This window comes from Pantherophis guttatus, chromosome 11, assembly GCF_059756535.1.
Source record: "Pantherophis guttatus breed Tessera chromosome 11, ASM5975653v1, whole genome shotgun sequence".
NCBI lineage: Eukaryota > Metazoa > Chordata > Lepidosauria > Squamata > Colubridae > Pantherophis > Pantherophis guttatus.
The window spans coordinates 21572251-21599747 of NC_142073.1; the positions used below are offsets into that span (position 1 = coordinate 21572251).

Sequence of the window (27497 nt, forward strand, 5' to 3'; positions counted from 1 at the left end):
ACAAGACTCAGTTGCTGGGTTTAGCTACGGTGGCTGAATATATATATGTACTTTGCAATAAAATGAGTCGGTCTTGGATTTATCTTCTCATCCAGATCTTGCAGAAGGTGGTGAAACCTTTCAGAGTTACCTTGCAAAGTAGATTACCATATTTTTCGGACTATAAGACGCACCGGAGTATAAGACACACCAAGATTTCGAAGAGGTAAACAAGGAAAACATGGGGCCTGCAGGGGGTTTGGTCGGCCTGCAGAGTGCTCCTGGGGGCTGGGGAGGGCAAAAACGCCCCCATTTTCCCAAAAAACGGGCCCGTTTTTGGCCTCCCAAACTCCCCACGTGTTGCATTTTTGCCCTCCCCAACCCCCAGGAATACTCTGCAGGCCTCCCAAATCCTCTGCAGGCCCCGTTTGTGTGAAAAACGGGCCTGTTTTTGTTGAAAACGGGACGCGCGGGGCAGGGTTTTGGGAGGCCAGAAATGGCTCTATTCAGTGTATAAGACGCACCAACATTTCCACCCTCTTTTGGGGAGGTGGGGAAAGTGCGTCTTATACTCCGAAAAGTAAGTTGTAAGAGATTTTGGGTGAGTAATCTTTGTGCAGTGCTTAAAGGTAAGTTTCTTTAAGGCCAGGAATCCATTCTGTAAGCTCGTGTGTGTGCTCTACAGGTAGTCCTTGATTCACAACTTTTCATTTAGCCTACCAAGTAAATCACAATTCCAGTATGTCCAATCTCCCTCCCTGCCTCTCTCCCTCTGTGTCTCTCTCTGTCTCTTTCTCCATCTCTGCCTCTCTCTCTCTTGTCTCTCCCTCTCCCTCCCTCTGTGTGTCTCTCTCTGTCTCTTTCTCCATCTCTCTGTCTCTTTCTCTCTCTCTGTCTCTCCTTCTCTCTCTCTCTCTCCTTCTCCCTCTGTCTCTCTCTCTGTCTCTTTCTGCCCCCCCTCTCTCTCTGTCTCTTTCTCCCTCTCTGCCTCTCTCTCTCTGTGTCTCTCTCTGTCTCTTTCTCCCTCTCTGCCTCTCTCTCTCTCTCTGTCTCTTTTTCCCTCTCTGCCTCTCTCTCTGTCTGTCTCTTTCTCCCTCTCTGCCTCTCTCTCTCTCTCTCTCTGTCTCTTTCTCCCTCTCTGCCTCTCTCTCTCTCTGTCTCTTTCTCCCTCTCTGCCTCTCTCTCTCTGTCTCTTTCTCCCTCTCTGCCTCTCTCTCTCTCTGTCTTTCTCCCTCTCTGCCTCTCTCTCTCTGTCTCTTTCTCCCTCTCTGCCTCTCTCTCTCTCTGTCTCTTTCTCCCTCTCTGCCTCTCTCTCTCTCTGTCTCTTTCTCCCTCTCTGCCTCTCTCTCTCTGTCTCTTTCTCCCTCTCTGCCTCTCTGCCTCTCTCTCTGTCTCTTTCTCCCTCTCTGCCTCTCTCTCTGTCTGTCTCTGTCTCTGTCTCTTTCTCCCTCTCTGCCTCTCTCTCTCTGTGCCTCTCTCTCTCTCTCTATCTCTTTCTTCCTTTCTGCCTCTCTCTCTATATATATATGTCTCTGTCTCTCTCTCACACACACACACATGGTGAGCTCCAAGTTCCCTTCCAGCCCTATGATTCTGTATTCTCACCGTACCTTCCTAAGTTACCACCGTATACTGAATCCTAACCATAGCTTGTTTGTTTTGGTGCACAGATTCATAGCAACCAGGTTGTGTGAACTGGATATAAGTATTTACAGTCATAAAGATTATAAAATTATTGCTTTCTTGCACATACTGCCATTTTTCTCCCTCCTTAAGTACAGTAGTTGGTTAGGCTAGCCGTGAAAAGAGTAAAATGTTTTTCTCTTTCTCTAATATTTATTTCTCTGGACAAATGTTCTCTATCAGCACAACATAATAATAATCTTGTCTGTTCTTTCTTAATTTGAAACAGATTCCCCCCCCCCCCCGACCCTGCGGTAAAATCATCAAATGATGTGATCTGACTTGCAAATGTTGATTTTAACTTTCAGACTTCTTTCCCCACAAAATACTGGTGAAATCAGGTTTTCCAAGGCTAACTTGGAAACTTCTTTTAAAGTTTTTTCCCCTTTTTGTTATGTGCAAATCAAAGCAAAAAATCATATTCCTTAAAGGAATCTGATCAGAGGGATCTGGAAAATAAACGGAGCGTGATGATTTTTTCCACTGTAATTTAATTTTCCAAAGTTTTTTTTTTTCTGACTCACAAACACAGAAACAGTAAATTTGAACAGTGTCTATTAGATCATTTAAAAAAAAAGCTCCCGTCTTCAGGAGCAGATTCAGGAAGGAAAAAAGATAATTAGTTTTCTTCAGTTGTATGCTGCCAACCAACAACTTCATCATAAATTTAAAATAATCTATAAAAAAAAGAAGAAAAGGAAACCACAATATATTAAAATGCCAATTAAAAAAATTAAATCAGTTTGGCTAGTCTAAGGAAAGGAAGAATTAGGGGTGACAGGATAGCAGGATTCCAGTATTTGAGGGGCTGCCACAAAGAAGAGGGGGTCAAATTATTCTCCAAAGCACCAGAAGGCAAGAGAAGAAGCAACGGATGGAAACTAATCAAGGAGAGAAGCAACCTGGAATTAAGGAGAAACTTCCTAACAGTGAGAATAATTCAATCAGTGGAACAGCTTGCCACCAGAAATTGGGGGTGCTCCATCACTGGAGGCTTTTAAGAAGAGACTGGACAGCCACTTATCTGAAATAGCATAGGTTCTCCTGCTTAGGCAAGACCTTAGAAGACCTCCAAGGTCCCTCCCAGCTCTATTCTATTCAAAGGAGCCTTGGTAGTACAGTGGTCTAAAGCATCCTGTTATTAAGAACAGCTGCCTGCAATTAGTAAGTTCGAATCTCGCCAGGCTCAAGGTTGACTCAGCCTTCCATCCTTTCTAAGGTAGGTAAATTGAGGACCCAGTTTGTGGGGGCAATGAGCTGACTTTGTATAAAATATATACAAAAGTATGAAGACTATTGCTTAGCACAATGTAAGCCTCTCTGAGTCTCCGGAGAAAGGCGGCATATAAATCAAATTTAAAAAAAAGAAAAAAGTAAGATAGTGAACATCTTTTTCTGGCTGGGCAAAACAAATGGGCCTTAATGGCTTTTCCAAATCCTAAGAGGGCCAGTTTGGTGTAGTGGTTACGACACCAGGCTAGAGACCCGGAGTTCGAATCCCACCTGAGCCACAAAGCCAAGTTGATGCCAATTTCTCCCAAGCCTAGGAAGGGAAGGCAATGGCAAACCACTTCTGAAACCTTGCCAAGAACACTGCAAGGACTAATCCAGGCAGTTGTCAGGAGTCGTGGCTGTTGAAAACTCCTGCAAAGTGATGACTGTAAAACTTTGGTTAAAGTTTTGTTCCATCTGCTGTGCACCATTACCCAGGGGGTGGGGGGGTGGCTCCCCTCAATATGATAAATAACCTCCATTGAAAATGTTGCCCTTGCTGGTGAAATAAATAAGTTCTTGGGGAATTTTGTCTTGCTTTTGCAGCATGCAGAACTGCCCAAGGAAGAACTAGAACTGATCTAGAGCTGGATCTAGAATTGACCACTCTCTTGAAAGCTCAAGGTGCTCAGTTAAAGTAAGGGCTTAGACCATCACCATCGTAAGTGCATAGAGGGCAGTTGTAGGAAGCAAGCTGTCCCTTCCTTCCTTCCTTCCTTCCTTCCTTCCTTCCTTCCTTCCTTCCTTCCTTCCTTCCTTCCTTCCCCCCCTCCCAAGTTTTCCTTCCCTCCCCCCTCCTTCCTTCCTTCAATCCCTCCGTCCCAAGTTTTCCTTCCTCCTTCCCTCCTCCTTCCTTCCTTCACTCCCTCCCAAGTTTTCCTTCCTCCTTCCCTCCCTCCCACCCATGTTTTCCTTCCTTCCCAAGTTTTCCTTCCTTCCCCCCTCCTTCCTTCCTTCAATCCCTCCCTCCCAAGTTTTCCTTCCTCCTTCCTTCCTTCACTCCCTCCCAAGTTTTCCTTCCTCCTTCCTTCCCTCCCTCCCACCCATGTTTTTCTTCTTCCCTCCCCTCCTTCCTTCACTCCCCCCTCCCAAGTTTTCCTTCCTCCTTCCCTCCTCCTTCCTTCACTCCCTCCCTCTTAAATTTTCCTTCCTTCCTTCACTCCCTCCCAAGTTTTCTTTCCTCCTTCCCTCCCACCCACCCATGTTTTCCTTCCTTCCTTCCTTCCTTCCCAAGTTTTCTTTCCTTCCCCCCTCCTTCCTTCCTTCACTCCCTCCCAAGTTTTCCTTCCTCCTTCCTTCCTTCACTCCCTCCCAAGTTTTCCTTCCTCCTTCCCTCCTTCCTTCCCTCCCTCCCACCCATGTTTTCCTTCTTCCCTCCCCTCCTTCCTTCACTCCCCCCTCCCAAGTTTTCCTTCCTCCTTCCCTCCTCCTTCCTTCACTCACTCACTCACTTCCAAGTTTTTTTTCCTCCTTCCCTCCCTGCGGCAAAAGATGCCTGTTTAACCCTGGGTCTTTTCCCCAAGCACAGCATTGCAAGCTTACGAAATAAGTTACGTTGGACACTATAAAGTACTACAGATAGTCCTTGACTTACAACAGTTCGTTTAATGACCGTTCAAAGTTATAATGGCATTGAAAAAAATTGACCTATGACCATTTTTCACACAACCACGGCAGAATCAAATTTCAGATGCTTTGACAGTTTGACTCACATTTATGACGGTTGCAGTGTCCCAGGGTCATGTGATCACTTTTTGTGACCCTCTGGCAAGCCAAGTCCATGGGGAAGAAGCCAGGTTCTCTTAACAGCCGTGGTACTAACTTCCCAATTGCAGTGATTCATTTAACAGCCGTGGCAAGGAAAGTCGTGAAATGGGGCAAAACTCACTCAACGATCTCACTTAGCAACACAAACATTGGACTCAATTGTGGCCATATGTCTAGGACTACCTCTACAGTAGCAGCAGGCTCATTGAAAAACAAACCAGCTAGTGTGATAGGTGAAAAAATGTCATCAAACAAGTGCATTTTCCAGATATCCAATTCTGGGCATTTTCTGACGATGGTCTTGCCTTTAAAAGTGTCACCAGAAGGACATCCTATGAAGAAAACTAGTTGGGGAAGAATAGCTTCGAGGAGTTCGAATTACTAGGTGACTTCATGTCTGGCATTGTCTATAAAAGATGAATTAAGATGGTTGCATTTAAATATCTCACCCTAAAAAAAGCCACACTAGATAACCCTCAAGAACATCTTCAACAGAACTGAACCAGATCAGTTGAAGACCTAACATCTGCCTTCACGCAACCTGGTAAGCTTGATTAGAGTTAACCTTGGTTTATTGGTTTGTGGGTTAGAACATGGTTTCTGCTGGAGTGTACCAGGTGGACTCCGAAAAAACGAATAATTCAACATCCTTGTGTAAACCCAGCTATAGTGTCCACCAGCCCTTAGGCACCATAATTTTTGGCAGTGTCTTTAATCGCCTTCTTCCATCGGAAAGCTTTCCTGATTTGCTTGTTCTGGGTGCAAGAGAGCCGTGGGTTGTGGAGGAGATTCCACATTAGCCAGATTTCAGCTATCTTCAGACCATGGACCACCATGAGATCTTTGTAGAAACAAGGATCAAAAGTCTGCAGGTTGGGAGCTGCAGAAGGTTTGATTATTCCGAAAGTCTTGAACCCTTCATGCAAGACGGGCTTCAGGTTGATCCGTTGCAAGCACATGCCCAAGAAGACGTCATCAATTGGGAAGAGTTCCACTTGGGTGCAAGCTTGGGCAAGTTTCTTCAAGGTGCTGATGGATAACAAGAACCCACCACCCCCGGCATAGGATGGATACATACCTAGCCCATACATTGTGTTTGGAATGTAGTACTTGCTTTTTCGGATTCGGATCGGTTGTGCATTGTAGATGATGTCCCCGACGAAGAGGTCCTCGGAAGGATTGCAGCTTTCCAGGAAGTTGACAATGTTCTCCATGTTGACGAAAACATCAGCATCTCCTTTGAATATGAACTTGGTCCTGGAACAAAACTCATCGGCCCAGCTTAGGAAATGTATCTCTTTCAAGGTCAAGTTGAAGAAAGTATCCAGAAAGTCCCACAATAAAATGTCCCGGTACAATTGGCTCTCTTGACGGATCAGAATTTCCCAAGTTGGCAGCGTCGTCTTGTTCTTTGGAACTCCTAGGAGGAAAACTCTTTGGACCTGCATCCCATTCACCAGACCTTCTCTCCCCCATGTTTTGCGTACAATCTCACGGTGGTCGAACTCCTCGACCAGCGATTTTACGGCGACGAGCAAAAAAGGCCTCTCTGAGCTTCTCATGCACTTCTTCGGCTGATTAATGAGAAGGTTGAATTTCCTGTTGTCCTTGTTCCTTAGGTAAAGTCTAAAATCAAAGGTGGAGTGAGTCGGGAGGGCCGGATGGGTGACTTGGTCTTCCTGGCTTTCCAACGTGGCATCTTTCATAGGTGAGATAATTCTAGGCTCCGATGTGTGAATCTCGACATTTGACTCTTTCTGGAAAACAGGAACTTGGAAAACCCTGTGAGTTGCGGTTGATGTCTTCTTCACACCTTCTGCTTTTTCTTCTCTGTGGGACGTGTGGCCCAGCTGGGAATAGAACATGGTGAAAAGAGCTACCACCAGGCAAAGTGTGCAGATAGCATCGCTCCTGAGTTGAACTCTCATCATTTCCAGGAATTTCAAAGAAATATCCAATGTAGCACTAGGGGAAATGTTTGCTGGCGAGGTCCATCTGCAAATACAGACACTGTAGGTTAGTACAAGCTTTGCCACATCATTCAGAATCTCAAAAATGTCCTCTACTCAGGACAGGGATATTAATCATAACTTCATAATAATTCATTAAATGGACTATATATCAGTGGTGGGTGCACGCGCAGCCCCGTTGCAAACTGGTAGTAAAGGTAGATAGAACTCACCCCTGCTTTATATACCCAGAGACTTTGAGCTAAATTAGCAACAATTTTCTATATATATATAAAAATGGCTGTATGTGTGTATGTTCCAGCATAACTCTGAAACGCCTTGAGCAATTTCAACCAAATTTGCTACACAGATGACTTACTCTCTGGAAAAAAATACTGGGGGGGAGGGGTAAGACACCCCTAACGCCACTTGGGGTGTGTGTCCTGTTAAGATACAACCTGTTGTGCCTTAAAATGGCTTCTACTGTACTGCCTTAAAGTGGCTTCTACTGTGCAGCATAGTGGAGTTGCCATAGTAACGGCTTCATAGTACTCCACAAGGGGGCTCCCTTTGGTGTGGGGGAAAATCCAACATTAGAAATTACGTTTGGTCAAACGTTTTTAACTAATTTAATTCTCGGCGAAATCAGGGCTCAGGGTGAAGTTGCTCTTCCTGTCTAATACAGGATTGGGATAAATAAATACCCAGGCAACGCCGGGTTATCAGCTAGTAACTTAATAAAGCCTGTTTCATTTTTTAATCACAGTTCAAGTTCATGTTTCAGTTAGAGTTAGACAGTTCATATATCCTCATTTACCTCTCTGAGCATTCAGTGGATAGTAGAGAAAAAAAGCCAGACCAAACTCATCCAATGGTTACTACCACTGTCTGATCATTGGGAAGCAGAACAATACTACTGTTTGCAATTACTGTTTGCAATACTAGCTGCCTGCAATTACTGCGAGTTCAGTTCTCACCAGGCTCAAGGTTGACTCAGCCTTCCATCCTTCCGAGGTGGGTAAAATGAGGACCCGGATTGTGGGGGCAATAAGCTGACTTTGTATAAAATAGAACACCGCTTGGGGGGGCCAAAAGCCCTACTAAGCAGGTATATACAAAAGTATGAAGGTTATTGCTTAAAAGCATTGTAAGCCTCCCTGAGTCTCCGGAGAAGGGCGGCATATAAATTGAACCAATAAATAAATAATAAATAAATAAATAAATTATCCACAGCACTAAATACATGACACCAAAGTGATGTAGAAAACAGTCTTGAGGAACAGGAAGAATAGCCACAACAACACAACAGTCAGATACAGGAAATTCTTGAACTACAACAGTAATGAAGCAGGGGTGAAATGCTCCCGGTTTGGACCGGATCGCCCGATCCGGTAGCGATGGCGGGTGGTTCGGAGAACCGGTAGCAAAAATCCCTGCGCCCCCCCACCACCACCATGCCCAGCTAAGCCGCACAATCATCAGAGACTTTTTTTTTTTTTTACTTTTAAAAGCATTTTTTCTACAACCTCTTCCGACGAAAAAATGCTTTTAAAAGTAAAAAAAAAAGTTCTGATGATCGCGCAGTTCAGCTGGGATCCTCAGAGGCTTTTCAAAGCATTTTTTTCTGCAACCTCTTGGCCGAAGAGGTGGTAAAAAAAAAATGCTTTGAAAAGTCTCTGACGATCCCAGCTGAGTTGCCTGATCGGCAGAGAGGCTTTTCAAAGCATTAGAAAAAAATGCTTTGAAAAATTAAAAAAAAAAAAAGTTGGCCACGCCCACCCCAGTCACATTACCCAACCACCACCAAGCCACGCCCACAGAACCGGTAGTAACAAATTTTACATTTCACCCCTGTAATGAAGCCTGTCTTAACACATGAGCAAGTCATTAAGCAAGTGTGGTACTGACAAGTGTGAACGTGTCATAAATGCAAACACTGCAGTAGTTAAGCAAACCCATTGCATCCTGTGAGTAGCGTGATGCAAAGGGCAAAGACATTTTATGAGGTCCCTTGCCAAGCAAGAGAGCAAGTGCCTTGATTAAAGACAGCTGGCTGCAGCCTGATATAAAAAAATGGCCCTGACCCATGGATCCTTCGTTGGGATCAACTGTCTGATTCCTGCTTCTTGCAAGATGTTCATGAGGATTCGGCTTGGGAAATTTTGACCGCTGGGCTGTCCTGACAGTCCCTGATCTGGATCTTGAAATCTTGGATTAAATTTGGACTGTTCTTCTGCGCACTCCTGTCAAAAGCAAGTCATTCAGGCAAGCTTCTTCCGGAGACTCTCTTTTGGCTAGCATTCCTTCTCTGCAGTGATTTCCTTGACCTTGAGTGAACTGCTAATTTCCATAGCAATTTTGTGTGTGAGTGTGTAATTGAAACCAAAAAGAGTACAGAGCCACTTCTGTACCTTAATGTCTACATCCCATTGGCCTCTCTGGTTGCTTTTAAGAACAATCTTCAAGAGAGGAGCAGCTTTCACTCCTCAGAATTGGATCTGAGGAGGTTACAGATTAACAGAGTTGGAAGGGAACTTGGAGGTCATCTAGTCCAACCCCCCACCCAAGCAGGAGACCCTACACCATTTCTGACAGATGGCAGTCCAGTCTCTTCTTGCAAGCTTCCAGGGATGAAGCTCCCACAACTTCTGAAGGCAACTTCTGTTCCATGGGTTGATTGTTCTCACTGTCAGAAAGTTCCCCCTTATTTCTAGGTTGAATCTCTCCTTGTTCAGTTTCCACCCATTGTTCCTGATTCTAGGTTCCTGACTCCAAAAGGTTTTTTGGCAGAAAGATGGCGCTGAGTTCCTGGTTGATGCTATCACCATCCCATGACTCAGAAGCCAAAAAAGGAAAGTCAGAATCTGCTTTGTCTGAACTGGATTGAGAAGTTATCGTTCCTCAAGCCTCATTTATCTCTGAATGTCTTGGTGGACTTCTTCTTCTGAGAGTTGAAGTCCCCACATCTTTTTTTTTTCGGGGTAAAGTTTTTTTTTTTTTTTTTTTAAACATACATCAATATCATCAATATCCTTGCATGGACAGTGTGGCATCTTGAGTGTCATTCATTTTGATACAAAACCAATATTAATACAAGTAGTACTTAGCTGCCAGCTGCCTGCAATTACTGCGAGTTCAAATCTCACCAGGCTCAAGGTTGACTCAGCCTTCCATCCTTTCGAGGTAGGTAAAATGAGGACCCGGTTTGTGGGGGCAATAAGCTGACTATGTATAAAAAAAAGAACACCGTTTGGGGGGGCCCCGAAAGCCCTACTAAGCAGGTATATACAAAAGTATGAAGGCTATTGCTTAATACATTGTAAGCCGCCCTGAGTCTCTGGAAAAGGGTGGCATATAAATCGAACCAATAAATAAATAAGTAAGTAAGTAAGTAAGTAAGTAAGTAAGTAAGTAAGTAAGTAAATAAAAATTACTACATTGGTCAAACTTACTTGATCTAATATTATACATATTCATATCAGCACATATTCCTTCGTTTTTCAATTATTCAATATTCGCTACATCCTTCTAATAGTCATAACATTATTCTTGAGCATATCTGATAACACCATTTTTCAAAATCTAATCTTAGTCTCTAACATTCACTTTAAATGTGTTATGCAAAAATGCGTGTAACAATATTCCCCCTGTTTCTAATTTCTTAATCTTGGGCTGCCTGCATATTAGGCAGTTGTATTAACCTCTGAGCCACAAGTTCTCCTCCCTTTATCAGCTTGAGCCAGGGGAGAGATTAAGTGTTTTTCTGTCGAAGCACCTGGTCTATCCCAATATGGAAGGGAGCATACTGCTTCCCTTCCGCCTTTCAGCTCCAGCCCAGTAGCCCTCAAACAGTCACATTCATGACAAACCATTTTATACCAAATATATACTGCTCAAAAAAATAAAGGGAACACAAGCAGAAGACATCCGAGATCTGAATGAATGAAATAGCCTTATTAAATACTTTGTTCGTTACATAACAGTAGTTTTGTGTTCCCTTTAGTTGTTTGAGCAGTGTATAAACTACTTATGTAACGAACAAAGTATTTAATAAGGCTATTTCATTCATTCAGATCTCGGATGTCTTCTGCTTGTGTTCCCTTTATTTTTTTTGAGCAGTGTATATTTGCTGATAAAAAAATAAAGGGAGACCAGTATAGATCTATTTCAAGCTATTTAGCTCTCACCAGCTAGCCAAATCCTTACTCGGATACAAACTTGGGTTTGAATCCAAGTAGGGGTATGGCTAGGTGATGAGAGCTAAATAGCTTGAAATAGATCTATACTAGTCTCCCTTTATTTCTTTATCAGCAAATATAAATTTGGTATAAAATGGTTTGTCGTGAATGTGACTGCTTGAAGGCTCCTGGATTGGAGCTGAAAGGCGAAAGGGAAGCAGGATGCTCTCTCCCACATGTTGGGGTAGACAAGGAGCTTTGACTCTTGGAAGTTTCACGGCTTCTCTTTTTAACTTGCCTCTCATACTCCTCCCTTGGGTCTTTATCTACATCCTTTGTTTTCAACCCAACCATTATTTCCATTTCCACTATTTTTTGCTGCCAATCCACCCACATCTTAAAGTTGCAAGTTTGAGGAACGCTGGCCCTGAAGGATTTCACATTCCCATTTCAAGAAAGCATTTCTTTGGATTGACTGGGATTTCCATATAGTGGTCGTGGGAATTAAAGATGGAGACTAGGACTGTACAGTTGGAAGTCCTGTTCTTTCTAAAATATATCACAAGGGCGTAAAAAAGCTGCATAGATTTAATCATGGAGTTGCAGCTGCCATCTTGATTTTTTTTTTACCTGCTCATAGTAGATGTTCCTACTACCGTGCTTTTTTATTTCAAAACCAGTGTTTGTTTTTAAGGTGTGTAGCAATATAAAAAAAATTGATACAGGCTAGAAGTGGTTTTTCACCCTGCATAGATTTTAATTCTGGATCCTGTAGGGCTGATCACTATCCTGTGCCAAATTGTAATTTTTAATGTGACAGAAGAGGGAGAAATAATGACTCACTAGCTGTTGAATAATCGTGTCAATTTACCAAAATAAATATAATTTAAATTTGGTCAAGGTTTTGCTTAGGCTTTTAGAAACTGGAAACACTTTAGGAAAACAAAGAATAAATTGTATTCTGGCCTTGCTTCTTTTCTTTTCCTTTGTTGTTTCTGGCATACTCAACAGAACTCAATTTTAATCTTCATTTTAAATTGCTAATTCAGGGCTGCCAGATGCTGAATCGCCACAAGGTGGCAGCAAAGGATTGCAGATTTGGTCTCTCTTTGCCGCCCCCTGTTATTTGGCTAAATTTCTGCAATCTAACCCTAACCTCTCTTAAGTACCCACATACTACACTTCCTAGCAAAAGCTGTGTATCTGTTCTTTCTACGTCCCATTCTGGTAAAATAAATTGCATGTTCCCAGGAAGGTGGCAGCAGGGAGCAGATCTGAAAAGCTAAGTAAGTTTAGACCTGGTTAGGATTTGGAGGGCAGCCACCAAAAATTCTCAGAGCTGTAGAGTCAGATGGAAGTCACAGAACATCCTACCGAAATGCAAATTAATTACTGATGTCAAGAAAATGACATGGATGAATAAAAGAATAACAGAGTGCAAAGTCTGTTGGAGGTCTTCTACTCCCAACACTCTGCTCAAGCAGGAAACCCTATACCCGTGATGGCAAACCTATGGCACACGAAGAGCCCTCTGTGGGCACGTGCACCGTCGTCAGCTGCTGTTTTGGTTTCCGGCACGCAGAGCGCCAGAAAATGGCCAAAAAATGGCCTGAAAATGGCCCAGAAAACGGCCCCAAAAATGCCCCCAAAACGGCCTGGTTTTTGAAAGGTTTTTGGGCCATTTTGGGGCTGTTTTCCGGTGCTCTGGCGCCTGCGAAGACCAGATGGCCAGCGCACGCGTGTTCCAGTTTGGGCACTCAGTGCCAAAAAGGTTCACCATCACTGCCCTATACCATTTTTTTTATTTATTTGTCAAGCAAAAGTTACCAATTCAGACGAACGAAATGAAAAAAAAAACTAAAATGTGACAGGGACAATACACACGTTAGTGCACTTATGCATGCCCTTTTAGGAACCTCTTAAATATGAGATGAAATCCACAGAAGTTAAGTAGGAGTTAAAATTGCAAAAGTTAAAATCAGCCATCCCAGACAAGTGATTGTCCCGTCTCCTCTTAAAGGCCTGACCCACAACTTCCGGAGGGGAGCTGTTCCACTGGTTAATTGTTCTCACTGTTAGGAAATTTCTCCTTGGTTCTAGGTTGTTTCTCCCCTTGATTAGTTTCCATCCATTGTTTCTTGTCCTGCCCTCAGCTGATTTTGAGAATAAATTGACTCCCTCTTCTTTGTGGCAGCCCCTCAAATATTGGGACCCTGCTATCATGTAACCCCTGGTCCTTCTTTTCACCAAACTAGACATACCCAGTTCCTGCAATTGTTATTCATATGTTTTAGTCTCCAGTCCCCTAATCATCCTGGTTGCTCTTCTCTGCACTCTTTCCAGAGTCTCCACATCTTTTTTATAGTGTGGTGACCAAATACAGCATTCCAAGTGTGGCTTTGAATTTGAAGTTACCAAAGTCAAGCATAACATTTTTGGAGGACGTGTAAAAACTTTACTTGTTCATTTCTTCAGTATCTTCTAAGTCCATCCAACAAATCGAGTCCCACCCTTTGGACTCACCCGCTCAGTCTTGACTTATACAAGCTGTGCTGCTTTATGAAAGAGAAATATTCAGAATAAAACTTTTTCCAGTTCAGGCAGAGAATTTAATGCACGATACAAAAGATTTGTTCAGCTGATAGAAAGGCCCAGTGATGCTGAATCCTGGATTAAAGAGGATTTTCGTGTGGAGCTGGCTTGACTTTAAGATTCAGGATACAAATGACAACTTTGGATGTGATTCTTGGCCTTCTTCACGGCGTAAGTCAATAAACTCGGGCCTTGGAACCCACTCTTGTGAGAAGACAGGCCAACGTTTCCATGATTGAACGGATTTTGCTGGCCAATATCTCGGAGACTGTAGAAAGCAGGCCAACCTCTTGTGCTTTCAGCAACAGCGGTCTCTCCCACGGCCAGGACCACCTTTAAAATATCAGAGCAAAGGCCAACAAAGAGAAAGATAAGACGTTTCTAACTGGAAATCTTGCTAGGAAAGCACGGTAGGGACCATTTTCTTGATTTGTCGTAGATTCGGTTGAAAGCAGATCCGAAGCTACAGTGTGCTTTAATCACCATTAGAAGAAAATACCAATAACAGAATAAGAGAGTTGGGAGGGACCTTGGAGGCCTTCTAGTCCAACCCTCTGCACATGGTAGAAGACTCTACACCATTCCAGACAAATGACTTTCCAGTCTCTTCTTGAAAGCCTCCAATGTTGGAACACCCACAACTTCTGGAGGCAGGCTGTTCCACTGGTTAATTGTTCTCGCTGTCGGGAAATTCCTCCTTAGTTCTAGGTTGCTTCTCTCCTTGATCAGTTTCCATCCGTTGCTTCTTGTCCTGCCTTCAGGTGCTTTGAATAATAGCTTCACTCCCTCTTCTTTGTGGCAGCCCCTGAGATATTGGAATTCTGTTATCATGTCCCCCCTAGTCAGGGATGAAATCCAGCAGGTTCTGACAGGTTCCGGAGAACTGGTAGCGGAAATGTTGAGCAGTTCAGAGAACTGGCAAATACCACCTCTGGCTGGCCTCAGAGTGGGATGGGAATGGAGCTTTTGCAATATCCTTCTCCAACCACACCCACCAAACCACACAATTCCCATGATCTTGACTCTGTCCCACTGTTTAGGCAACCAAGGATTGTATTCGCTTTTTTGGCTGCTGCTGCACACTGCTGGCTCATATTTAAGTGATTGTCCATTAGGACCAGGGGTCGGACTGGTTTGGGAAATGTGTTCTCCAACACATTTTGCAACTGCCCCTTCCCCAAAAGGCCTCCCCCACTTTTTTTAAAAAAAGGACAAGAATGAGCAAAGGGAGGTTAACCTTTCCTATCGCATATTAAAATAGTCAAGGAATGTTCAGAAGCTAGAGTCTAATGGAACAGAATTAAGATTTGGTTAGAGGAAATGACCTAACAACATATTGATTTAAAACCGGAGCTGTTCCTGCTGGGTATCCTACCAGAGAAAATTAGTAAAGAAAATGTATATTTGATTATTCATATAATAACTGCAGTGAGGATTTGCACAAAGATGGAAAGTAGAGAAAATCCCGTTGGAAGGGGAAGCAATTAAAAAAAATTTAGACTGTGCAGAAATGAATAAATTAACCTTGATGATTAAAGAGAGAGAAGATACAGAATATTTTAAGATATGGGGGAAATTTTACGATTGGTTAGAAAAGAGAAATAGATAAAGATTTTGATAATGAAATAGGAGAATATTATATTAAATGTATTGTACTTGGGGGAAAATTTGTAATAGAGAAAGGGAAATTATAAGGGAAGAAACGAAGATAGGAGGAGTAATCAAAAAGAGGAAGAAGTTACTGAAGAAACACCGAGATGACACACGGAAGGATTGGTGCATTATGTGTGTGTTTGTGTAAAAAAAAAAAAAAAATTAAAAAAAATCATATAAAAAAAAAAAAAGGAAGGGCCAGCCCATCTAGCATATGGCAGACTGGATTTGCCGAGCATCTGACGCAACTTTTAAAATGATCTGGATCTGGGCTGATTATGCAAAACAGGAAACCAAGTTCATGCAGAGTTTGAAAAACAATCTCTGCCCATTTCCCCCATTTTCTGACTGTTTTCAATCAAAGCTGATTAATGAAGGGATCATCGAGAAGAGAGCCAGGGCTGGTTCCGAAGGTTGGAATTCTGCCTTGAGTTTCCAAACACGAATAGTTTCCAAAATGATATCCACAAGCAGCAAAAAGACAAAAAAAAAAACACAACAAAACCCCACCCCTGCATAAAACTAGAGCTGAACCACAAAGACCCAATCTGGATCCGTCCCTGGGACCAGAGGTTTAGTCTTCCGAGCTTTCGGACTCATGCTGGAACCCATGGTCAAGGAACTTCTCTGGGTGCTTTGGACTGTTCGTGTGTGGTATTTATATGGTGCCTGTTGTGTGTATTAAGTCCTAGCCTCCTAAGTGCTTGATAAGCTGGGGGTAAATCAGCACTCCTGTTGACTGACAAAGAGTCTGTTTCCCAGGCTTCAATCACTTCCCTGGTGTTTCTGACTAGGCTTCCCAAGAGCATGAAGCAGACTCCTTATCCTGACAAAACCCCCTTTTTATTAAGTTGCTGTGAATTTCTCTCATTAACACTCAGCAGTCTTTCAAGGGAGGATTTACAGTCACAGACCTTATCTGGCTTGGAGAGCTGCCAGGCCGATATCTTCAAAACTTGGCAAGGAGAGTCACCAACCAATTAAGCAAACTAATTGTCTCCTGCAAACTCCACTCCCCTTTTCCCTCCTCTTTTATTCCCTCTGGGAGGGGCCATTCATCGTCCACCTGTGGCCTTACTCCCGAGTCGACCCTTGTCCCTTAGCTGTTCCCTTCGTCTGGCACCTCTGCGCATGCGCACACTGGGAACAGGCTCCAGCAATTCTTCTGCCTCACTGATGTCTCACTCTGAAGGCAGCTGATAACTGGCATCCGGCCCTGGCCCCCTCTCTGCCTCCGACGCAGAGCCCTCGTCAGAGCCTTTCCCAGACTCCAGGACTGGCCCAGGTTCCTCCCCAACCTCCTCACTGTCCAAATCTGCTGCCAGCTTCGCTGGCCGCTGGCAGGCCACAATACCTGGCTATTTTTTTGCCTGCTCGTCCAACAATCTTAGTAGCTGCAAAACTGAACATATGTCTTTGTTCATCGCAATGTGAGGCTACCAATGAGTTGGGTTTCCTTTGCCTGACCACTCGCTTGCGTTCTTGCAATCTGATGGTTACCTTCCTCCCTGTTTAATCCTACCGGGGCAATCCATACAAGTGATCCAGTAGATCACTGCTTCCCAACTTTTTAGGCACCAGGGACTGGTTCCATGGAGAAAGGTTTTGTTTCCATGGACCAGAAGGGGCGTGCTTTCATGTACTGCCTGTTTCCTGTGGACAACGCTTCGTGTGTGTTTGTGCGGACCTGTTTCTGGCATGCTGTGGACCGATGCCAGTCCACTGATCAGGGATTGGGGGCCCCTGTGGTAGATTACATTGGAAGTATCTCCCACCTCCAAGCAATCTTTACAATGCATAATTTGTCTTTGTTTGGCAGCCTCTGGGTGTTGTGCGATGCCCACTTGCAAATCTTGGAAGATGCATTCTGCTGCTTCTGAAATGCTTTTGATGTATGAATGGTTGCAGGAACTGGGCATGGCTAGTCTAGTGAAGGACGCAGGGAGACATGATAGCCGTCTTCCAATATTTGAGGGGCTGCCACAAAGAGGAGGAGGGGGGTCAAGCTATTTTCCAAAGCACCTGAAGGCAGGACAAGGAATAAGGGATGGAACCTGAACAAGGAGAGATTTAACCTGGAAATAAGGAGGAACTTTCTGACAGTGAGAACAATCAACCCATGGAACAGAAGTTGCCTTCGGAAGTTGTGGGAGCTTCATCACTGGAGGCTTTCAAGAAGAGACCGAACTGCCATCTGTCAGAAATGGTGTAGGATCTCCTGCGTGGGTGGGGGGTTGGACTAGATGACCTACAAGGTCCCTTCCAACTCTGTTAATCCGTATAATCTGTAATGTACCTTGTTAGTTCCTTTCTCTCCCCACCGTGTTGAGCAGTCATCTTGCAACAAATAATTGTGGGTACCCGCTTTTGAAATCCCAAAGCTCGCTGCCATCTGCTCCAAGGGTTACCCACCGCTAAGCCGAGGCAACCTTGCCATGTAGGCTTGTCCTCTGTAACCAGGGCTTGGTGGCCACGACCGTAATGGAGATGCTTCCCTCAAGCTGGAGATTCATATCAGAGGTTCTTGGCTCTAAGGCCGGAGTCTATTGTTTGTTTCTCCGCGTTTAGCCATACGAAGCAAATTCCTTCTGATGTTTTCCTTGGGAGGGGACCAGATTCTGCTTTAATATGCCTGTTTAGGAGATGCCAGTTTGTTTGCTGCCTCCGTGGGAAAGAAACAAAGTGCAAAGAAAACCACTTCAGACACAGACTGATTTACTGTCTCTCCCTGTTTACCAGCCAAAAAATAAAAAAAGTAAGAAAATAAATCTCTAGCCATATAAGGGTCTGTCTATTTTCTTTTTCACATTTCCTGAAATGCTATGCCAGGCCTGTGTTCTCTGCAGCATCTCTATATATTACAAAAAGGTGGAGGGACAGTTGTTGTAAATTCTGCACCACAAGGGTTTTGATACTTGAAGCAGTGGTATTCATCCCGGGAAAAGTGAAAATGTGCACATTCTCTTCTAAGAGACCTTCTAACAATATCCCCTTGTTTCATATTCCTTGAAGGATTGGAACTTATTCAGCGGCTCTGTTGGCATATAACACACTCAAACCCAGTTAGTTAAAGACCTAGTGAGTTGCATTCGCATCGTAGTTTGTTTACTGTTCTATCATGACTTAGTGCGTTGGCAAATCTAGAAGGCTGAATTGGTAAATTACAAGTGGTGGCCAAAATTGTGGAAATCTTTTGGGAAAAGTTCATTTTTGAGGTTTGATGGCTAAAAACACCACTTTTTGGGGGGGAGTTTGAAGATAATCCTATTCTGCTGCTGGAATGGCCTGGGAATAGCCCAGATCTTAACCCAATGGAAAATCTATGGAGCTGACTAAAGAAACTTGTTAGTCAGAAGCGATCCAGTAATAAAACTCAGTTAATAGAAGCCACCATTCAATCTTGGTTTCACATTAGAACAGTTGCAGAACTAAAAGGCTTGGTTCACTCCATGGGAAAACATTGTAAGGCCGTCATTCATGCTAAAGGTTACCCAACAAAGTATTAACTGACAGGGTGATAATTTTTGTATATCTCGTTTTTCTATGGAGATAGGTTTTGTATGTCTCCTTTCTTCTACGTGTTTCACTTTTCTTCTTTATACCGTAACTGCTATTCTAATAGCAAACCCTTCATAAAAGTTATTGCATTACATTCTTGGTTCAATTATCTTTCCATTGATATATCATTTTATGGTACCACTCCACAAAAAAGTGGTGCTATTAGCTAAGTTTTAAAAAATACACTTTTCCCAAAAGGTTTCCACAATTTTGACCACTACTGTATGGTTCAATTATTGCACAAACCCAGAAAATAAGTCAAATATAGGCAATCCTAAACTTACAACTATTTGTTTAGTGACCGTTTGAAGTTACAACAGCACTGGAAAAAAATGACTTATGATTATTTTTCACATTTACGACCATTGCAACATGGTCCAGTGGTGGGTTCCTCCCAGTTCGGCCCGGTTCCACCGAGCCGGTAGCGGTGACGATATACCGTGAAGTCAATTTAAGAACCCGATTAAGAGCGTGAGAGGAACACGAGAAATATATTCAGCACATGCCTCCAGAAGACTCTGCTTAGCCTGCTGAGGAGGCAAGCAAAGAATTCAGCAGAGATTCCAGAATAAGGAGTTTGCACGCTATTGAATGTGACTCACATCCACATGGCCTTTGCACATCTACTTTTGCTCAAGTTCAGTGGAGGTGAAGACAGGGGTATGTTGGGCTGCACTCTGAAAAGCTTGATCGGATGGAGCCATGTTTAAAAATGATAGACTTGGCATCATCTGCAGAATAAATCACGATGTATGATAGATACAATTTATATACTTATTTATATATTATAATTGATATCAGAATTATAATGGATTTTTTAAATGCCACGACGGCTCACTATTTTCATGCTTCTCGCATTCTGTCCATGATTTGATGGGAAGCAAAAATACATTTAGAAATATTAGCACGTCTTTATTAAAAATTTCTGGTAGGGGACCTGGATATTGATATTGTTGCCCTTTAATCACTTTGAATTAAAACAATGTTATAGCTCTGATTAAAAAGAACAGTGAAATATCACAAAAATGAATATGATTCTAGAAGTTAACAGTCATTTAAAAAAAATCAAATTTCTAACTTGTAAAAAATTGAATTTGAATAAAATACGACAGTCCGATACAAAATACCCGAGATTCATCTTGTTTCAAGGAAATATGCTGACAAACTTCCAAAATCACAGTAAATGTTTAGAACAGGGTTCCTCAATCTTGATCCCTTTTAAGAGGTTTGGAGCTCAACTCCCAGAATTCCCCAACCAGCCTGCCTTTTATTTATTTATATATTATCATTTATATCCGGTTAAGCAAGCTATAGATCAGTGTTTCTCAACCTTGGTAGCTTGAAGATGGGTGGACTTCAACTCCCAGAATCCCCCAGCCAGCAGCGCTGGCTGGGGGATTCTGGGAGTTGAAGTCCACCCATCTTCAAGCTACCAAGGTTGAGAAACACTACTATAGACAGTGGTGGGATTCAGCCAGTTCGCACCAATTCGGGAGAACCAGTTGTTAACTTTCTGAGCAGTTGGCAAACTGGTTGTTGGAAGAAATCATTAGGGCAGAGAACCGGTTGTTAAATTACTTGAATCCCACCACTGGCTATAAGATAGTCCTTGACCTATGACCAAAATCAGGACCAGAATTTCCACTGCTAAGCAAGTTGATCGTTAAGTGAGTTAAGTGCCCCATGTTATGACATTTCCGCCATTGTAGTTAAGAAAAATCACTGCAGCTGCTAAGTGAATCACAGTTGTTAAGCAAATCTGGCTCCTGCCATTGACGTTGCTTGACGGACATTGGCTGGGAAGGTCTCAAATGACGATTACGTGACCCGGGGACACTGCAGATATGTACTGATTGCCAAGTGCCCAAAATTTGATCATGTGACCATGAGGATGCTGCAATGGTCATAAATGCAAGGACAGGTCATAAGTCGCTTTTGCTCCGTGCTGCTGTAACATTGACTAGTCGCTAAAGGAATGGTTGTAAGTCAGGAACTACCTTATTGCATATCACAATTGTTTCACTCTGTTGCCTTCACTTTACAGATCTAATCACTATATCCGGTACCTTTTAATAGCAATAGCACTTAGACTTATATACCGCTTCACAGTGCTTTGCAGCCTTTTCTAAGCGGTTTACAGAGTCAGCAGAATCCTCCCCCAACAATTTGGGTCCTCATTTTACCCACCTCGGAAAGATGGAAGGCTGAGTCAACCTTGAGCCTGCTGAGATTCGAACTGCTGAATTGCAGGCAGTCAGCAGAAGCAGCCTGCAGTACTGCACTCTAACCACTGCGCCACCGTGGCTCATAATAGCTGCTAAAGGAAGGTTGTTAAGTCAAGGACTGCCTGTATTTTCAATTAAAACGTGCCTGCCTAACTCTATTCTCCCTGGCAGCAGCTCAACCCAGAGTTGGCTTACTTCAAAATTTAACAGAATAGCAGAGTTGGAAGGGACTTTAGAGGTCTTCTAGTCCAACTCCGTGCTCAAGCAAAAAACCCTGAACCATTTCAGACAAACGGCTCTTCTTAAAAAACTCCAGTGATGGAGCATCCACAACTTCTGGAGACAAGCAGTTCCACTGTTTAATTGTTCTCACTGTTAGGAAATTTCTCCTCAGTTCTAGGTTGAATCTAGAACTCTTTGATGAGCTTCCATCCGTTACTTCTTGTCTTACCTTCCGGTACTTAGGAAAATAAGTCAACCCGGTCCTCCCCATCACAAGCCCCTCAAGTATTGGAAGACAGCTATCATGCATGTCACCCTTAATCATTTTTTTTTTCATTAGACTTTCACTGGTTAATTGTCCTCATTGTTAGGAAATTGCTCCTTAATTCTAGGTTGCTTCTCTCCTTGATCTAAGGTGGCAACATCTGCTATCTTTCGTAAATCAAAGACACTATCTCATTGCTCTCCTGCGGAGACCAGAAAAAGGGTGTGGGGGGAGAGATAATGTGGGAGAAAATATTGCTCATGAAAACCCCAACTGCATTTTTGGTCTTTTTTTCAGCTTCCCTATTGCATGCATTATGCAGGCATCAATTACCAGGAATATTAGCTTGGCTGAAGTTAAAGAGTGAATTGCAAAATAGCTTCTTCTGCTTTTTTGCTGTTTGGAATGCGAAGTCCTTTAAAAAAAAAAAATCATAGATTTAAATGTTAAATTTAATTGACTGCTTTTTCCTCTCTTTTTTAAAAAATAATTTTTTATTAAACAGTTTTTGTTTAAACAAATTTTTTTTTTACAATTTTCTTCTTTTCAATAGTTTTGCATCAGTAAACATGTCTTATATATCCATTTTTCTCCCTTACTTCAATTCACCATTTATACATATGATTTTAATATTTATATACATAGAGATAACAATGCACTCAATTTCAATCATGCATTCTGCATCCGTTCCATTTCCCCTTGTTTGTTACTACATTTCAACTCCTATATCTTCCCTCTCTTTTTTTTGTATGCTATTTTTTGCTTTTTGTTGTTGTTCTTATTATTAGGGCTGAATGTATGTTTTTGTTTCATTTTGTTTCTTTTACTTTTTGTGTTTTATTCCTTAGGGATGCGAAGTTCTTAAATCTGTGATGCACGGGAGATGGGCTTCTTATTTGGGATGTGTGGCAGTGGTGGGTTTCAAATTTTTTTACTACCGGTTCTGTGGGTGTGGCTTGGTGGACGTGGCATGGCTTAGTGGACGTGGCAGGGAAAGGATACCGTAAAATCTCCATTCCCACCCTACTCCAGGGGAAGGATACTGTAAAATCACCATTCCCTCCCCAATCCAGGGGAAGGATACTGCAAAATCACCATTTCCTCCCAATCAGCTGGGACTCGGGAGGCAGAGAATAGATGGGAGCGGAACCAGTCAGGAAATTTACTACCGGTTCTCCGAACTACTCAAAATTTCCGCTACCGGTTCTCCAGGACTTGTCAGAACCTGCTGAAACCCACCTCTGGTGTGTGGCCTTTTGGACAGACGTGTCCTTAAAATTTGGAAAAGCTTGGAAAATAAACCCTTTTTTTCCTTGACTCGCTGGGAGATTGGCTCAGTCCTGCCCCCCATCCCCACTTCAAGAGAAGTGGGGAAGGCGATTTTGGGGCGGTAGAGTTCTTTAGGCCTCTTTGCTGATGGTGGGGAGGTGAGGGGGAAATACCCCGCCCTGAAATATTACAGCGAGTCAAGAAAAGAGGTACCTCTCCTTTCCAAATGTGTCAGTCACCTCAGCCCGAGCAAATCCTCCCAATCCTTAGCATAGCCTCAATTCTTACCTCTACAGCATTCCCAGCGTCCGCCTCTGTTCCGTAAGGCTCTTCCGTCCCACGGTTGCCAAGTTGGCACATCTGGATCGTGTTAGTTCTGGCATTCCTCTCGACGTATAGCTTGGGAAACGTAGCCGAGCTGTAGCAAAGGAGCTGCTTCTTCCTTCTGGTGCATTTCACCGAGGATCCTACTTTCTCTCAACGGGATTACATGGGAACAGGGCTCGCTGGCCTCCTCTTCCTCCTCCACCCCCTCTCTTCCCCAACTCCTGCCCAAAGCTCCTCGCGCTCGCCCGATGAGAGAAAAATCTCAGCTCTGCCTAACGCCAGGCAGCTGAGCTGGCCTCGGGTCCTGCTCACGTGTCATCTGAGCAGATGTTTCGGGTCAAAAAGGCTTGTCTATGTACTTGGTAGCCTGCCCTGTACAGATGTTTGCCAGCAGCAGCAGCAAAAATAAATAAATAAATAAATTGGCAGGATCCGTGTGCCGATGGGGATTGTTCGGTACACAGAACCTCTGCTGGATGGCCTTGCCAGAACTGGATGGACAATTCGGCTATTTTTTTTCCCCTTTTTTAAAAAAAATATCATAGTCATAGTACACTTCTGGCAGAATTTCCACCTTGGAACTCCCCCAAGTTCAAGGCTTAGAGTGCTTTCTAAGACAGAATAGAAACAGACACACAAACACATATATATTCACACACACACCAGAGGTGGGTTGCAGCAGGTTCTGACCAGTTCTGGAGAACCGGTAGCGGAAATTTTGAGTAGTTCGGAGAACCGATAGTAAAAATTCTGACTGGCCCCACCCCCATCTATTCTCTGCCTCCCGAGTCCCAGCTGATCGGGAGGAAGTGGGGATTTTGCAGTAACCTTTCCCTGGAGTGGGGTGGGAATGGAGATTTTATAGTATCCTTCCCCTGCCACATCCACCAAGCCACACCCACCAAGCCACACCCACAGAACCGCTAGTAACAATTTTTGAAACCCACCACTGACACACACATAGCAGGTGGTTAAAGAATATAAATGCTTTTGTTTCCACATGGAAACAGTTTCTGAACTTTGTGCTTGTGGAAAAGAACGAAACTTTGATTTTGGGTTTTTTACCAGTGAGACTGATAGATCTTTATAGAAATGACTTGTTCATCTATATATATAAAAGAGAAATACCACTCGTGCATTAATCACAAAATCTCCAGAACCGTAAAGCCTACAAACGTGAAATTTGCCACGTATGTTCCTCTTGGCTTCTAGGTGCTCATTAAGAAAGGATTTTTTGAAATGACCATCAGAGCATTAATATTTCCTATATTATGATTCATACTCTCTGATGCTAAGGAGTTCTACTCCCCCTCCCCACCTCAAAAGAAATGTTCCAAATGCAAAACACAAGCAGAGGAGAGGAGTTTCACTTTCAGTTTTACTTTCACAGCAGCAAGCAGCTTTACTACAGAACAGTTGAGCTAAGCCACGCCCAGCCTCCTTCCTGTGTCCTTCTTGCTCACACAGCAAATACTGTTTGAGTTTCCAAACACCCCTCAACTCTCTCACACACTGACAGGATGCTAGCCAGATGAATACCGATGATTCTACTCCCCCTCTCTCTCTGTTCCAACTGCCAGTTGCATTATATTAACACACTCTGATGCTACGGAGTTATACATTCTACATTAAGTTTTAGGCTGCAAGTGTCAATTGATCAAGCCCGAGCACATAGTTTCGTAGCGAAGCACAGGCGTCCAGCTAGTATTATGAAAAAACAAAAAGCTGTGATTTGATGCTAATGCCTTATTTTACTGCAAAAGAGAGTTGGAAGTCAATGCTATTTTTTTTTCTTATCCTCCCTCACTTCTTTTCCCCCTCTTCCTCCCCACCGTTTTCCTATTTTGTATCTTATTTTATAACACAATAAAAATGTTAAAACTTCTTCAGAACTAATGGCAGACTCAGATAGTGAGGTTGGGGAGGGAAATGGGCCAGTCTTGGAGTCTGGGGAAGGCTCTGATGAGTGCTTTGCATCGATGGGGCCAGGGCCATCCTACCTTCGGAGTCAGACATCAGTGGGGCTGAAGAACAGCTGGAGCCTGTTCCCCATGTGCGCATGCGCAGAGCTGCCAGGAGAAGGGAACAGCTAAGGGACAAGGGTCGAATTGGGAATAAGGCCACAGGTGGACGATGAATGGCCTCTCCCAGATGGAATAAAAGAGGAGCGAAAGGGGAGAGGAGTTTTTAGGAGACAATTAGTTCACCTAATTGGTTCGTGACTCTCAAGAGATTTCTTGCCAAGTTTTGAAGGTATCGGCCTGGCAACTCTCCAGGCCAGATAAGGTCTGTGACTGTAAATTCTCCCTTGAAAGACTGCTGAGTGTGAATGAGAGGAATTCACAATAACTTAATAAAAAGGGGTTTTTGTCGGCTCAAGGAGTCTGCTTCATGGTCTTAGGAAGTCTAAATCAGAACAAAACTTAAAAAAATATCATAGTAGATGCAGCTCTTTGTCCAAAGGGAAATGATTAAGCAGCAGAGCTTCAGTGGAGAGATTGACACAACCTATTATGGAATATAGGTTGGTGAAACTGACAGATTTCTATATAATCTGCAATAACTATAATCTGATTATAATCTCCTGATTATAATGCAGTTCAATCCTTTTTAATGCTGAACAGAGCATGGGTTTGATTATTTTGATTTAAAAACCAACAATGATTCCACATTGAAGGCTAAAAAGAAAACAAATCCAATTATATCCACTAGCTAGGTGCATTATGAGAAGCTCTGGGACATACAGCAAAATAGTTTAAAGAATGAAAATTAAAAATCAGTACAAAATTAGTAAGTCTTTTGACGATTTATTTACGATAATTGAGCCCAAATTTTCTCTTCCTAAGCGAGATATTTAAGTTAGTTTTGCCTCATTTTATGACCCTTCCTGCCGCCGTTGTTAAGTGAATCATTGCAGTTGTTAAATTAGTAACCCGGTTGTTAAGTGAATCTGGCTTCCCTGCAGACTTGGCTTGTCAGAAGGTCGCAAAAGGGGATCATGTGATCCTGGAATACAGCAACCGTCATAAGTATGAATCAATTGCCAAGCATCTGAATTTTGTTCTTGTGATCAGGAGGATGCTACAGTGGTCGCAAGTGTGAAACACAGATCATAAGCCACTTTTTTCAGTGATGTTGTAACTTTGAATGGTGACTAAATGAATGTAAGTCAGGATTACCTGTAGTAGCTGGGAAAAATACCCATATTTTTCAGACTATACGACGCACCTAAATTTACAGGAGGAAAACAAGAAAAAAATAGTTTTTGGCCTCCGCGCGTCCATTTTGGCCTGCAGAGTGCTTCTGGGGGCCAGGAATGGCGAAAACGTCCGTATTCGGTCTATAAGATACACCTAAATTTTCACCCACTTTTAGGGGGAAAAAAGGTGCGTCTTATACTCCAAAAACTACGGTAAGTTTAAGCAATAGTTTTCCCGCTGTTCAGCTATGAGCAGAATTATTACTTTTTTTTTTTAATGCCATGACGGCTTACTATTTTCATGCTCTTCCTTCTCGTATTCTATCCATGATTTGATGGGAAACAAAAATATATTTTGAATATTAGCACATCTTTATTAAAATCTCTGGTAGGCAACTGGGATATTGATATTGTTCCCTTTTAATCACTTTGAATTAAAACAAATGTACAGGTCTGATTAAAAAGAACAGTGAAATATTAGTGAAATTCCCTGTTTCCCCGAAAATAAGATATCCCCTAATAATAAGCCCAATTGGGCTCTTGAGCGCATGCATTAAAATAAGCCTTCCCCTGAAAATAAGCCCTCCCCGAAAACATTTAAACGCAGAGCTGGAAATCAGGTAAGACGACAAGAGAAGCCCCATCTTGCTCCAAGCACCCCAAAATAATAAGACCTCCCCAAAAATAAGGCCAAGCACTTATTCCGGGGTTCAAAAAAATATAAGACAGGGTCTTATTTTAGGGAAAACAAGGTATCAGCAAAATGCATACAATTCTAGAAGTTAACAGTCATTTACAATAAGACTTTAAAAGCCTTCATCAAAACAGAAAGTTTCTTCCTAGAGTTAAAAAAAAAATAGTACTATAGCATTATATGCTCTTGGAATTTTTTTTTTAAACATAAAAGAGATGAGGTTTTAATCATTGTCAAATTATAACCGTTAGTATTTGATTTAACATTAGAGCATTATAGTGCTAATACGTTAAACGTTGCTCCATGTTTTAGCACTAATTAAAAGACTAAGAGAAGCAAGCAATTAAGGACAGCAACTATAAAGATTAAAGTGAACATGTGCTCAATTTCCCTGCTCAACTTTTAAAAAAAATAGTCAAATCATTCTCAGGCAGACCAAGCTTTTTTGTTTCGAGCAAAATAAAAATAAAAATAAAATTTCTACTTTTAAAAAATCGAATTTGAATAAAATACAACCGTTTTATACAAAATACCTGAGACTCATCTTATTTTAATGAAATATGCTGACAAGTTTCCATGGTCACAGAAACTGTATTAGAACATTAATCTTGGTAACTTTTAAGAGGTTTGGACTTCAATTCCCAGAATTCCCCAGCCAGCATGCT

General features: G+C 42.6%; 1 protein-coding gene across 1 annotated transcript; it reads right to left on the bottom strand.

Annotated features, from left to right (window-relative positions):
* Window positions 1-4519: 4519 nt before the first annotated feature.
* Window positions 4520-23452, bottom strand: B3GNT9 (UDP-GlcNAc:betaGal beta-1,3-N-acetylglucosaminyltransferase 9). The gene is made up of 2 exons (XM_087876998.1): window positions 22901-23452; window positions 4520-6696 (listed from the first exon to the last, which is right to left on the bottom strand). Exon 2 carries the CDS (start codon window positions 6630-6632, stop codon window positions 5385-5387), a length of 1248 nt encoding a protein of 415 aa, XP_087733124.1. The 5' UTR covers window positions 6633-6696; window positions 22901-23452; the 3' UTR covers window positions 4520-5384.
* Window positions 23453-27497: the final 4045 nt, after the last annotated feature.